This window comes from Salmo salar, chromosome 19 (genome assembly GCF_965601325.2).
Source record: "Salmo salar chromosome 19, fSalSal1, whole genome shotgun sequence".
In the NCBI taxonomy this organism is placed as follows: Eukaryota; Metazoa; Chordata; class Actinopteri; order Salmoniformes; family Salmonidae; genus Salmo; species Salmo salar.
The window spans coordinates 6,999,105-7,012,193 of NC_138309.1; the positions used below are offsets into that span (position 1 = coordinate 6,999,105).

The 13,089-nt window shown below is 39.7% G+C and overlaps 1 protein-coding gene across 6 annotated transcripts in view; it reads left to right on the forward strand.

Moving 5' to 3' along the window:
- The window catches only part of ccdc186 (coiled-coil domain-containing protein 186), a 149,773-nt gene that overhangs the window by 73,467 nt on the left and 63,217 nt on the right, over positions 1 to 13,089 (forward strand). For all 6 annotated transcript variants that reach the window (XM_045702015.2, XM_082965585.1, XM_014157070.3 and 3 more), the window contains 5 exons: positions 3,621 to 3,725; positions 7,462 to 7,560; positions 8,362 to 8,448; positions 9,580 to 9,722; positions 11,798 to 12,053. In XM_045702015.2, the coding sequence (XP_045557971.1) occupies positions 3,621 to 3,725; positions 7,462 to 7,560; positions 8,362 to 8,448; positions 9,580 to 9,722; positions 11,798 to 12,053 (690 nt within the window). The remainder of the gene's footprint in view (positions 1 to 3,620; positions 3,726 to 7,461; positions 7,561 to 8,361; positions 8,449 to 9,579; positions 9,723 to 11,797; positions 12,054 to 13,089) is intronic.

Below are 13,089 nucleotides of genomic sequence, written 5' to 3' on the forward strand. Positions count from 1 at the left end.
GATACTTGCATAGTCAATAGAGGTCGACCGATCTAGATTTTTCAATGCCGATACCAATTATTGGAGGACCAAAGAAAGCCGATACCGATTAATCGGATGATTTTTATATATATTTGTATTAATGACAAATCCAACAATACTGAATGAACAATGAACCCTTTCAATTTAACTTAATAGAATTCATAAATAAAATCAATTTAGTCTCAAATAAATAATGAAACGTGTTCAATTTGGTTTAAATAATGCAAAAACACAGTGTTGGAGAAGAAAGTAAAAGTGCACTATGTGCCATGTAAAAAAGCTAACGTTTAAGTTCCTTGCTCAGAACATGAGAACATATGACAGCTGGTGGTTCAATATTCCCAGTTCTTCAATATTCCCAGTTAAGATGTTTTAGGTTGTAGTTATTATAGGAATTATGACGCGTCAACTATTTCTCTCTACCGTTTGTATTTCATATACCTTTGACTATTGGATGGTCTTATAGGCACTTTAGTATTGCCAGCCTAATCTCAGAAGTTGATAGGCTTGAAGTCATAAACAGCGCTGTGCTTCAAGCATTGCTAAGAGCTGCTCGCAAATGTAGTGAAGTGCTGTTTGAATGAATGCTTACGAGCCTGCAGCTGCCTACCACCGCTCAGTCAGACTGCTCTATCAAATATCAAATCATAGACTTAATTATAATAAACACACAGAAATACGAGCCTTAGGTCATTAATATGGTCAAATCCGGAAACTATCATTTTGAAAACAAAACGCTTATTCTTTCAGTGAAATACGGAGCCGTTCCGTATTTTATCGAACGGGTGGCATCCATAAGTCTAAATTTTGCTGTTACATTGCACAACCTTCAATGTTATGTCATAATTATGTAATATTCTGGCAAATTAATTACGGTCTTTGTTAGTAAGAAACACAGTTCGCAACAAGCCAGGCGGCCCAAACTGTTGCATATACCCTGACTCTGCTTGCACTGAACGCATGAGAAGTGACACAATTTCCCTAGTTAACATGCTAACATGCATTTATTTTAACTAAATATGCAGGTTTAAAAAAATATACTTCTGTGTATTGATTTTAAGAAAGAAATTGATGTTTATGGCTAGGTACATTTGTGCAACGAATGTGCTTTTTTCGTGAATGCGCTTTTGTTTAATCATCACCTGTTTGGCGAAGTTGAAGTAGGCTGGGATTCGATGATAAATTAACAGGCACCGCATTGATTATTTGCAACGCAGGACAAGCCAGCTAACCTAGTAATACATAAACCATGTGTAGTTAACTAGTGATTATGTGAAGATTGATGTTTTTCTTTATAAGATACGTTTAATGTTAACTAGCAACTTACCTTGGCTTATTGCAGCCGCAAGGTCCTTTTGACACTGCACTCGCCTGCCACGATGGAGTCAGCCTGCCACGCAGTTTCCTCATGGATTGCAATGTAATCGGCCATAATCAGCGTCCAAAAAGGCAGATTACCGATTGTTATGAAGACTTCAAATCGGCCCTAATTAATCGTCCATGCCGATTAATCGGTCGACCTCTAATAGTCAAGTCTTTTCAGTTTTAATACACGTTTCATAAAAAAAGAAAGCCTTGTTAGACAGAATTACCTACTGACCAGCTCACATAGACAGAAGCCCTCTATATGGCAGACCAATCCAAACTCATCTCTCAGCATGTCCAGCCCACTCATTATCTCAGCCAATCATGGGTAGAGGGAAGGTTGCTGACTTTTTCTGTGTCTTAACCAATTAGGCTCGTAATTTAACAATTGTATTCTTATTTACAGATAGCATACAAGTTTGTAATTAAGGCAGATGAAAGTTCATATGTTCAAGAAGGCATTTCTGCCCCCAAAAAACATTTTGATAAAAAAATAATTACGTTCAAACGGCTCTCTTGTGAACTAGTGACCCGCAACATACGCCTAGATTCCTGAAACAGATTACATATTGATATGGCTTTAAGATTGCATAGAGCTGCCTAATTTGGTCTATCCCTATTACTAATATAGGAAGGGGAAGATATCGGAATTACTTTTCCAAGGTTCGCACCATAGGGCCTGAGGCCGCAGCCAATATAAAACACTATCCGTGCAACTTATTATGTGACTTGATGTCAAGGGGTGTGAAGACTTTCTGAAGCCATACAAAATTCACTGTGTTTTGTTCAAAGAATATCAACATATTGTTTTCATCAGAAGAGAAAAGGTTGTAAATGTGTTAACTGTTTCCGGAAATCAGTAATACTACTGCACAAAATTGTAAATGGATTCATCATTAGTAAATCATATACAATATAGGAAAAGATCTAGTCAATGGGGATGTGTCTAATTTTGATGGTTATTTTACAACATTGAGGACATGCAAAGATGCAGAGAATTAAGTTGGGTTAGTTGGTGAGTGAAATAAGATTTACATTTATTGAGGAGTTCTATTTTTTTTAACGTTTAATTATTTTGTTCTTTAATGATGAGCAGTGCAAGGGAGTTGCTTTTTCCACAAGCCTTTTCTCATGGCAAGCTCATGAAACTGTAAACACACTGGCTAGCTAGCACACTAGAGCCCGCTAGCGCACTGGACAGCTAAATACAATTTTTTATATTATCTGTCTAAATTGGAAAAACACTTGTGTTGCAAAAAGAGTTGCTAAATGGAGGACTGCAAGCTACCAAAACTAGTGCGTCTTTTTCACTGTTCACCACATACTCCCGTTTCAACAGGGGGTTATTCCCTTAATATTGGGAGTTGACACATACAGTTAACAGCATTAGAAAGCAAAAATTATTCCCCTTTTAACCAAGTTACCCACATTTGGTAGGCGTACATTTTTCCCCCTGTGTTTAATATGTGAGCTTAAACTAGGTATTCAGGCTTTTGTTCAAAATGAAAGAAAGTAGATTATTCTGATGAAAATAAGCTCTTTGCTTTTATGAACACAATGTAGGGAGAAGAATTGTGTTATATATTGCCTTGTTTCTTTGTTATTGTGTGATGCACATGAACAAATAGAACACTATAGTCAACGCAAAGTAACGGTTTTCTTCGGGACCAAATTTCACCTGCCAGATTCCACCAGCCTGACTGTTCAGTTTGCCTTACCCCCGGGCCATCAGGCAACCGTTAATGTCAACCCCTGCAATGTAATTGTAATTGGTTTGTGATTGTTCCATCGGTATAATCTTTGATTTGATGTGAAATTGTTTGGTGAAATATGGATAAAAGGAGAGTAGCCAAATTACCAAAAATCTGCACATTTTGATGGTTGTATTTGTGTGACTGCATTTTTGATTGACTGCAAAAAAATATTGATTTAAATGGGATTTTTTTATTAAGACAAGCTAACTTTGTTTTGTCAACTTGACCCAAGTGGTATGTATGTTTGTGATCATCTTTTTTGTCGGCAGTCGTGTTCTTTTGTGGAATGTATTTGCAATTTGAATGGTACCATTTTATTTTTGATGGCAACTACATTTTGAAAATACATTTACTGTTTTGCAAAAAGCCACAGTTCTGTGTCGTGTGTACAGTGTTTTGAAAATGTATGACATTGTTCACAAAATGCTTGTCCGTGAATGCGAAAAACTGTAACCCTTCACTGGCTTCTTCTTACCACAGGAGACTAAAGTTAAGCTACGAGAGACCACGGCCAAACTCACCCAGGCCAAGGAGGAGACGGAGCAGATCCGCAAGAACTGCCAGGACATGATCCGCACATATCAGGTGTGCGTCTGTGTGTTTTCAAAGATGGAAAACCTGTGTTGATGAGCTTTATTAGAAATCCAACAAAGTATCATGTGACTTATATTCTGAAATCAGGCTAGTTTCTGTCCACTCAGGGCCAGTAGAGGGCTGTGTCCTTTCATATGCCATCTGGTGCTGTATTATGTAGAAAGCAACATGCAATAGGAGTGCAGATTTCTTCCTTTTAGAGCACAATGAATAAGATTACATGGCCATGGAGGGGCCTGATCCTAGATCAGCAATCCAACTCTGAGATAGTTAATACAGATGGCCCAAGATCTTTGCTTTGGAATTGATGTTTATTCAGTGTTTTACATTAGTGCCGGCTGTCGGCAAATAGGCCAGTTACAGACGGCTACATTTTCCACTTCATAGTAACTTGAAACTTAATTTAAAAGTTTCAATTCACCAGTCCGTTTTGTTCTGAACAGAATTATATCTTTTTTTGTTCTATTCCACTGCTCCGACCAGCAAAGTTCTGAACTGGTTCGAACCCCCAAAAAGTACCGGTTAATATCATTCCTTTCTGTTCCTTTTTACACCTCTGAAATATACTTTTTTTATTGTTATGATTTAGGCAAACATAAAAAAAATTAAGTGCGGATAAAGTAGCTTGCTGTGTAGCGGGTAAGCCATTTAATCTCTATAGGAAATTCATTAAGAGCAACTTTTATTTTCCCGTAACAGCACGGTTTAAGTATAATGAAAGACAAACACAAACACACTGTGCTGCCAGTCAAAGTGTAGGGTGCGAGATGCAACTGAAATGTTAAGGGTGAGGAGACAGCGAGAGAGGATGGAGGAAGCTTGCTTTGAAGCGCTGGGCATCTTGTTAAGACATGCACTATCTGAATTAGGCCCTCAGAATTATACCTACAGATGAGCGGCTTCTATGGAGGAAAGTTTCATGTCTTTGAACTTCAGAGTTGGTTTAACGTTGGACCAGAGCAAACTTTAGCTAGCTTGCTAACAAGCTTGTATGTGCAGAGCGCCACTACAATTAAAAACACGTCTTACCTTTTTGTTGTTAAAAAATCCGATGTGAAATGTGATGACCTTTAACTAGCATTTGAAAAAGTCTATCCTTTCTTCTTTAATTAAACCTCTCCCTAATTTCTGAATTACACTTGTAACGTCGTCAGTAGGCTACAATAACTTATGCATACGTTGGAATTATGCTACGTTCATGTGCTAGTCGGAACTCTAAAATCTCCGACATGTTAACTGGTTTTAGTTACTGTGCCTTGCAAAAGTATTCATCCCCCTTTCCTATTTTGTTGCGTTACAACCTGGATTTTTAAATGGATTTTTATTTCATGTAATGGACATAAACAAAATAGTTCAAATTGGTGAAGTGAAATGAAAATAATTACTTGTTTCAAAAAATTTTAAAACACAAAAGTGGTGCTTGCATATGTATTCATCCCCTTTGCTATGAAGCCCCTAAATAAGATCTGGTGCAACCAATTACCTTCAGAAGTCACATAATTAGATTGCACACAGGTGGACATTATTTAACTTAAGTTTCACATGATCTGTCACATGATCTCAGTATATATACACCTGTTCTGAAAGGCCCCAGAGTCTGCAAGGGGCACCACCAAGCAAGCGGCACCATGAAGACCAAAGAGCTCTCCAAACAGGTCAGGGACAAAGTTGTGGAGAAGTACAGATCAGGGTTGGGTTATAAAAAAATATCAGAAACTTTGAACATCCCACGGAGCACCATTTAAATCCATTAAGAATATGGCACCACAACAAACCTGCCAAGAGAGGGCCGCCCACAAAAACTCATGGACCAGGCAAGGAGGACATTAATCAGAGAGGCAACAAAGAGACCAAAGATAACCCTGAAAGAGCTGCAAAGCTCCACAGCGGAGATTGGAGTATCTGTCCAGGACCACTTTAAGCCGTACACTACACAGAGCTGGGCTTTACGGAAGAGTGGCAAGAAAAAAGCCATTGCTTAAATAAAAAAATAAGCAAACATGTTTGGTGTTCGCCAAAAGGCATGTGGGATACTCCCCAAAATATGGAAGAAGGTACTCTGGTCAGATGAGACAAAAATGTTGCTTTTTGGCCATCAAGGAAAACGCTATGTTTGGGCAAACCCAACACCTCTCATCACCCCGAGAACAACATCCCCACAGTGAAGAATGGTGGTGGCAGCATCATGCTGTGTATGATAAATACAGGGACATTCTTGAGGGAAACCTGTTTCAGTCTTCCAGAGATTTGAGACTGGGACAGAGGTTCCCCTTCCAGCAGGACAATGACCCTAAGCATACTGCTGAAGTAACACCCGAGTGGTTTAAGGGGAAACATTGAAATGTCTTGGAATGGCGTAGTCAAAGCCCAGACCTCAATCCAATTGAGAATCTGTGGTATGACTTAACGATTGCTCTACACCAGCGGAACCCATCCAAATTGAAGGAGCTGGAGCGGTTTTGCCTTGAAGAATGGGCAAAAGTCCTAGTGGCTAGATGTGCCACGCTTATAGAGACATATCCCAAGAGACTTGCAGATGTAATTGCTGCAAAATGTGGTTCTACAAAGTATTGACTTTGGGGGTGAATATTTTTTATTTTTTTTTGTCTTATTTCCTGTTTGTTTCACCCCCCCAAAATATTTTGCATCTTCAAAGTGGTAGGCATGTTGTGTAAATCAAATGATACAAACCCTTAAATACATTTTAATTCCAGTTTGTAAGGCAACAAAATAGGAAAAATGCCAAGGGGGGTGAATACTTCCGCAAGCCACTGTGTGTGCGCGTATACCACTGTGTAGCCGTTAGCGATGATGCTAATGAAAACAGTCTTCTGGTAGATGGAAAAGCTTTCCCAAAAACTTTTTCAATTAAATGTTAACTAAGAAGTAGCCTATGATTACCTGGCAGAATGATATCATGATTATTTTCATGAATCCAGTGGAAATTTGTTTTGCATACTCTTCCTGGAAAAACAAAACCTTAGGCTATTTACTTCATTTTTCTGTTTTAAGAAAATACATTATTTGAAGAAGTAATATCATTGTGGCAATTCATATTTGGCAGTAAAACTGTAAATAGACTTTAATCTCAAGAGAAGACAGGTTAAATGTTAAAAAAGGTTTAATGTTATCGTACTGTAGTAGTACTATCGTACTACTATGTTATCGAAACTATTCCTGGTCATGTAGGCCTGGACCAAGACAATATCCAAAACAACTAACAATTCACTGAATTCATACATTTACAGTCATTTCAATTGTACAGTCATGTCTTTCTACACAATACCAAAACACATTTTTCCAATCTGGGAGATGAACTATAAAGTATTAAATTATTTCGCTGTGTATTTCAGATGGAATCAAGGCATTAGAGTGTACTAGAAGCCACCAAAATAGAGGTTCTTGGGCCAGACCCCCCCGGCCTGGCTATTTGTTTCTGTTTGGCTGGCTACTCTATGTTCTTGTGGAAATCACTGGTTATTCTGACACGATCTTTCCCTTAAATCGATCTCTTTTCTCTTTACTCCTTGTTTTTCTTTCCTTCCTCTCTTATGATCTCTCTCCATCCTTCTTTCCTCCTCTTTCTCTTACCACATCCTTATTTATTTTTCAATTCTCTATCTCCATCCTCTCTCACTCCTTCCTCCATCTGTTGCTCCTTCCCCCTGTTCCTCTCTGTGCATTCTCTCTTTAACCCCCCCCCCCCCCCCCCCTCTCGCTTTCTCAGGAGTCAGAGGAGATCAAGTCGAACGAATTGGACGCCAAGCTGCGCGAGACCAAAGGCGAACTGGAGAAACACAAACAGGAACAGACAGACCAGCTGGAGGTCCAACACAACACACACACAGACACACTGACATACACTTACACACTGCCCCATTTCCACTGCCCTCTTTTAAGATTAACACTTAAGAGATATCGCAGTAAAATGATCAATATTTAAGCAATCGGTCACAACTCAAAACACTTCATAACTGCTGTTTCTCATTTATGCAATGCCCTGTTGCCTTGGAAACAACTTAATTCAAGGGCACATTTGTAGTATTTTGGGAAGTTTGTTTTTATGAGGATGTTTTAGCTTCAAATTGATTGTTGCTTTACTGGAAGTGTTATTGCTGGTTCACCTCACCTATGCTCTCCAGATTCAAACCGTTCACGTATTGCTTGAGTAATATCCCAAAGTCACTTCAGGCTACTGAGAAATAGGAACGCTTTAACATGAACAAACTTTGACAGTGTCCAAAACAAAAGCAGATATTCTGAAATGGAAGCAAAACCATATCTCATTTGCTAAATAATTTCGAACAGTTAAAGGTGGAGGATCTGAATGAACATTCCAAAATGTTGTAGCAAGGCATCAGTAGTTTCAAGTTTGATTAGTCACATGGTGTACACCGTCCAATGAAATGCTTACTTGCAGGTTCCTTCTCGACAATGCAATAACAATAAGTAATAATACAATATAAAAATATTCTTAAAATTATGCTAATTGAGCTATTTTTCTTACTTCTGTACATATTCTAGAAAGCATTTTGTAACATCATCGCGTATAGGTGGCAATTGGATCTGAAACACTAGCTTTTCAGACTGTTAGCTAACCTAACGAATGCTCTGCTTTGATTGACAGATGCACCGTTCCAAGGCCAAGGAGCTAGAAGACCTAAAGAGGACATTCAATGAGGGGATGGATGAACTGACCACTCTGCGCGCAAAGGTGTGTGTTTGTATGTGTCTTGGTCTCTGCGTGTGTGTGTGTGTGTGTGTGTGTGTGTGTGTGTGTGTGTGTGTGTGTGTGTGTGTGTGTGTGTGTGTGTGTCTCTCTAGCCTCATTTACACCTTGCACTAACGTGGCTTTCATTATCCGATCAAGATGATCCAATCACTATCTAATTAAGTTCTGTCACATTTACACATGGCATTGAAATGTGTCTGTTTTCCGTCCACTCTGTCAGCATTGTGACCACATTTCCTGGCCCCATTTATTTGATATTGTTTCAAATTAATGATTTTCTATTTGATGCCTTGAGTAAATGTAATGATGATTAAAATGGTTTCACCATCCAGATCTGTGTACACCTGTAAGATATCCAGATACAATGTGTGCCTTACTACGTCCGGAGACAAAACATTTTGCTGACAAAATGTTGCTGTTTTAAATATAATTTCCTACAATTCTACACATTTTGTCATTGGGCAGAGAGAAAATTTGACAGTTTTAAAGCAAATTTCCTGCAATTATACACATTTGCCATGGTTTATGCCTTGTTCTTATGCTATCTGAGTGACTCAAACATTATAACAAAATAAATGGGGGCCCCATGCCATGACATGTCTGGAATTTTTGATTCTCCGACTGTATTTTTTTGGGGGGGATGATTTGGTAGTTCTCAAAGATGAGCTCATTACAAAATATATTGCTCCATTATCTTTTCTACATGCTTTATATCTGGTTTTAGTTGTTTAAGTTTACACTGAAAACGTTTTACCACCCGAAAATTATTGAAATGAAATAATATGTATTATTATTTTTTTAAATTGCAGTGGCGGCTGCGATTTAGCAGTGGTGTTGCGCCGCTGCTAAATGCATATAGGGAAAACACTGACACCTGTCAAAAAATGTGGGCACAAGCAGAATGTGGACAAGATCAGGACAAAGGACACATGTTAGCACCAGGTATAAATAGGGATTCTCTCGTGTGTGTGTGTGTGTGTGTGTGTGTGTGTGTGTGTGTGTGTGTGTGTGTGTGTGTGTGTGTGTGTGTGTGTGTGTGTGTGTGTGTGTGTGTGTGTGTGTGTGTGTGTGTGTGTGTGTGTGTGTGTGTGTGTGTGCGGTGCTGGGTCCCAGGTGAAGTGTCTGGAGGATGAGAGGCCTCGCTGGGAGGATGAGCTCTCCAAGTACAGAGAGATCATCAACAGGCAGAAGGCTGAGATTGCGAGGCAGAGAGACAAGCTGGGAGAGATACACGCACTGGAGGAACAACACCAACGGTGAGCCAACACTTGTGCACACACACAGACAAACAAAGACAGTCACACTCGTTTTCCCTCTCACACACTATCACATTCCCTCCACACATAAACGTACACACACAGACAGACTTGTCGGTTGATCTTGTATTGCTTGCCTCTGTACCGTTTGGCTGATTCTAGTGTGTGACCTTGTGAATGAATGCCAATTCTCTGAAGTGGCATCCTGTCCTATCTCTCCCAATCCTCATTGATTCGACAGCACTGTAAAGGGAAAAGCAACACAGTAGAGGTTGACTTTCCATCCCATTTTTTTCACCTGTGAAAGCATTTTGAGGACAAATAAATGGGCCATAGAAAAGGGAGCAACTTAAGAGAAATGTCTGTCACTGTATTGACATCCCTGTGGACAAGTCCACACGTACACTTCTGAGGGCACACTGATTTATGGTGTGTGTGTGTGTGTGTGTCTTACTAGCACTGATTTTGTTGATAGCTGCTTTGAGGAATTGCAATGACTGATTTTGTATGAAATGTGTTTTTCTCACCTACCTTAGTTGAATGCACTGTGACTGTAAATCGCTACAAATAAATGTCTGCTAGCCTCTATGGGCTAGGTGGGACGCTTGCGTCCCACCTACTCAACAGCCAGTGTAATCCCGTGTCGCGATATTCAAATACCTCAAAATGCAAAAACTTCAATTTTTCAAACATGTGACTATTTTACACCATTTTAAAGACAAGACTCTCGTTAATCTAACCACACTGTCCGATTTCAAAAAGGCTTTACAACGAAAGCAAAACATTAGATTATGTCAGCAGAGTACCCAGCCAGAAATAATCAGACACCCATTTTTCAAGCTAGCATATAATGTCACATAAACCCAAACCACAGCTAAATGCAGCACTAACCTTTGATGATCTTCATCAGATGACAACCCTAGGACATTATGTTATACAATACATGCATGTTTTGTTCAATCAAGTTCATATTTATATCAAAAACCAGCTTTTTACATTAGCATGTGACTAGCATTCCGACCGAACACTGCCGGTGAATTTACTAAATTACTCACGATAAACGTTCACAAAAAACATAACAATTATTTTAAGAATTATAGATACAGAACTCCTCTATGCACTCGATATGTCCGATTTTAAAATAGCTTTTCGGTGAAAACACATTTTGCAATATTCTAAGTAGATAGCCCGGCATAACAGGGCTAGCTATTTAGACACCCAGCAAGTTTAGCACTCACCAAAGTCAGATTTACTATAAGAAAAATGTTATTACCTTTGCTGTTCTTCGTCAGAATGCACTCCCAGGACTTCTACTTCAATAACAAATGTTGGTTTGGTCCCAAATAATCCATTGTTATATCCAAATAGTGGCGTTTTGTTCGTGCGTTCAAGACACTATCCGAAAGGGTAAATAAGGGTGACGAGCATGGCGCATTTCGTGACAAAACATTTCTAAATATTCCATTACCGTACTTAGAAGCATGTCAACCGCTGTTTAAAATCCATTTTTATGCCATTTTTCTCGCAAAAAAAACGATAATATTCCGACCGGGAAAGCGTGTATACGTACAAAGAGAGAGAAAATAAAAACATCTCGTGCACGAGCGTGAGTCTCAGAGTACTCTGACCAGCCACTATCCAAACGCGATAATGTGTTTCAGCCTGGGGCTGCCTCGATATCATTCAGCTTTTTCCCGGGCTCTGAGAGCCTATGGGAGCCGTAGGAAGTGTCACGTTACAGCAAAGATCCTCAGTCTTCAATAAAAAGAGCCAAGATGAACAACAACTTGTCAGACAGGCCACTTCCTGTTCAGAATCTTCTCAGGTTTTTGCCTGCCATATGAGTTCTGTTATACTCACAGACACCATTCAAACAGTTTTAGAAACTTTAGGGTGTTTTCTATCCAAAGCCAACAATTATATGCTTATTCTAGTTACTGGGCAGGAGTAGTAACCAGATTAAATCGGGTATGTTTTTTATCCGGCCGTGTCAATACTGCCCCCTAGCCCTAACAGGTTAAATAATAATACTTTTTTTAATGTGATGTGCTGTGCGTGCAATGTGTCTTCCTCAGGGACGAGCATGAGATGGTCAGTCTACGTGAGGAGGTGGAGAGTGTGAACGTCCAGATTGGCGACCTCCAGCTGGATGTGCAAGGCAGCCGGGAGCGGGAGGCTGAGCTCCTGGGCTTCACGGAGAAGCTAAGCAGCAAGAACGCCCAGCTGCAGTCGGAGAGCAATGGCCTACAGGCCCAGTTGGACCGACTAGGCACCAACTCCATGGAGCTGCAGGGCCGCCTGGATAAGACGCAGACAGCACTGGCCGACCAGGTGAGTCGACACAACACAGACTATTGTTTTCAATCATTTTGTAGTTTTTGATTATGAGGTTTTCAAGGTTATTTCAGGTAGTACATTTTTTCCCAGGGGAAAGGAAACAATGATCAAACTGACTATAATAGAACAGAAGACAGAATAGAAAGAGAAAATACATAGTACAACACACGCACAGTACAAAAAGGGCAGCAATATTCAATTACCTACAGAGAAAGAGCCCAAAAAGTACTGGCTCCCATTCTTTCCTTTTTTTTTTTAAGGCCCAGTGCATTCAAAAACGTGATTTGCCTGTGTTTTATATACAGTACCAGTCAAAAGTTAGGACACACCTACTCATTCAAAGTTTTTTCTTTATTTTTACTATTTTCTACATTGTAGAATAATAGTGAAGACATCAAAACTATGGAACAACACATATGGAATCATGTAGTAAGAAAAAAGTGTTAAACAAATCTAAATATATTTTATATTTGAGATTCTTCCAATTAGCCAACCTTTACCTTGATGACAGCTTTGCACACTCTTGGATTTCTCTCAACCAGCTTCATGAGGCAGTCACCTGGAATGCATTTCAATTAACAGATGTGCCTTGTTAATTTGTGGAATTTCTCTCCTTTTTAATGCTTCCTTCAACCAGCTTCACCTGGAATGCTTTTCCAACAGTCTTGAAGGAGTTCCCACACATGCTGAGCACTTGTTGGCTGCTTTTCCTTCACTCCAACTCGTCCCAAACCATCTCAATTAGGTTGAGGTCGGGTGATTGTGGAGGCCAGGTCATCTGATGCAGCAGTCCATCACTCTCCTTCTTGGTCATGTAGCTAATACACAGCCTGGAGGTGTGTTGGGTCATTGTGCAGTTGAAAAACAAATGATAGTCCCACTAAGCACAAACCAGATGGGATGACGTATCGCTGCAGAATGCTGTGGGTAGCCATGCTGGTTAAGTGTGCCTTGAATTCTAAATAAACAGACAGTGTCACCAGCAAAGCACCATCACACCTCCTCCATGCTTCACGGTGAGAACCACACA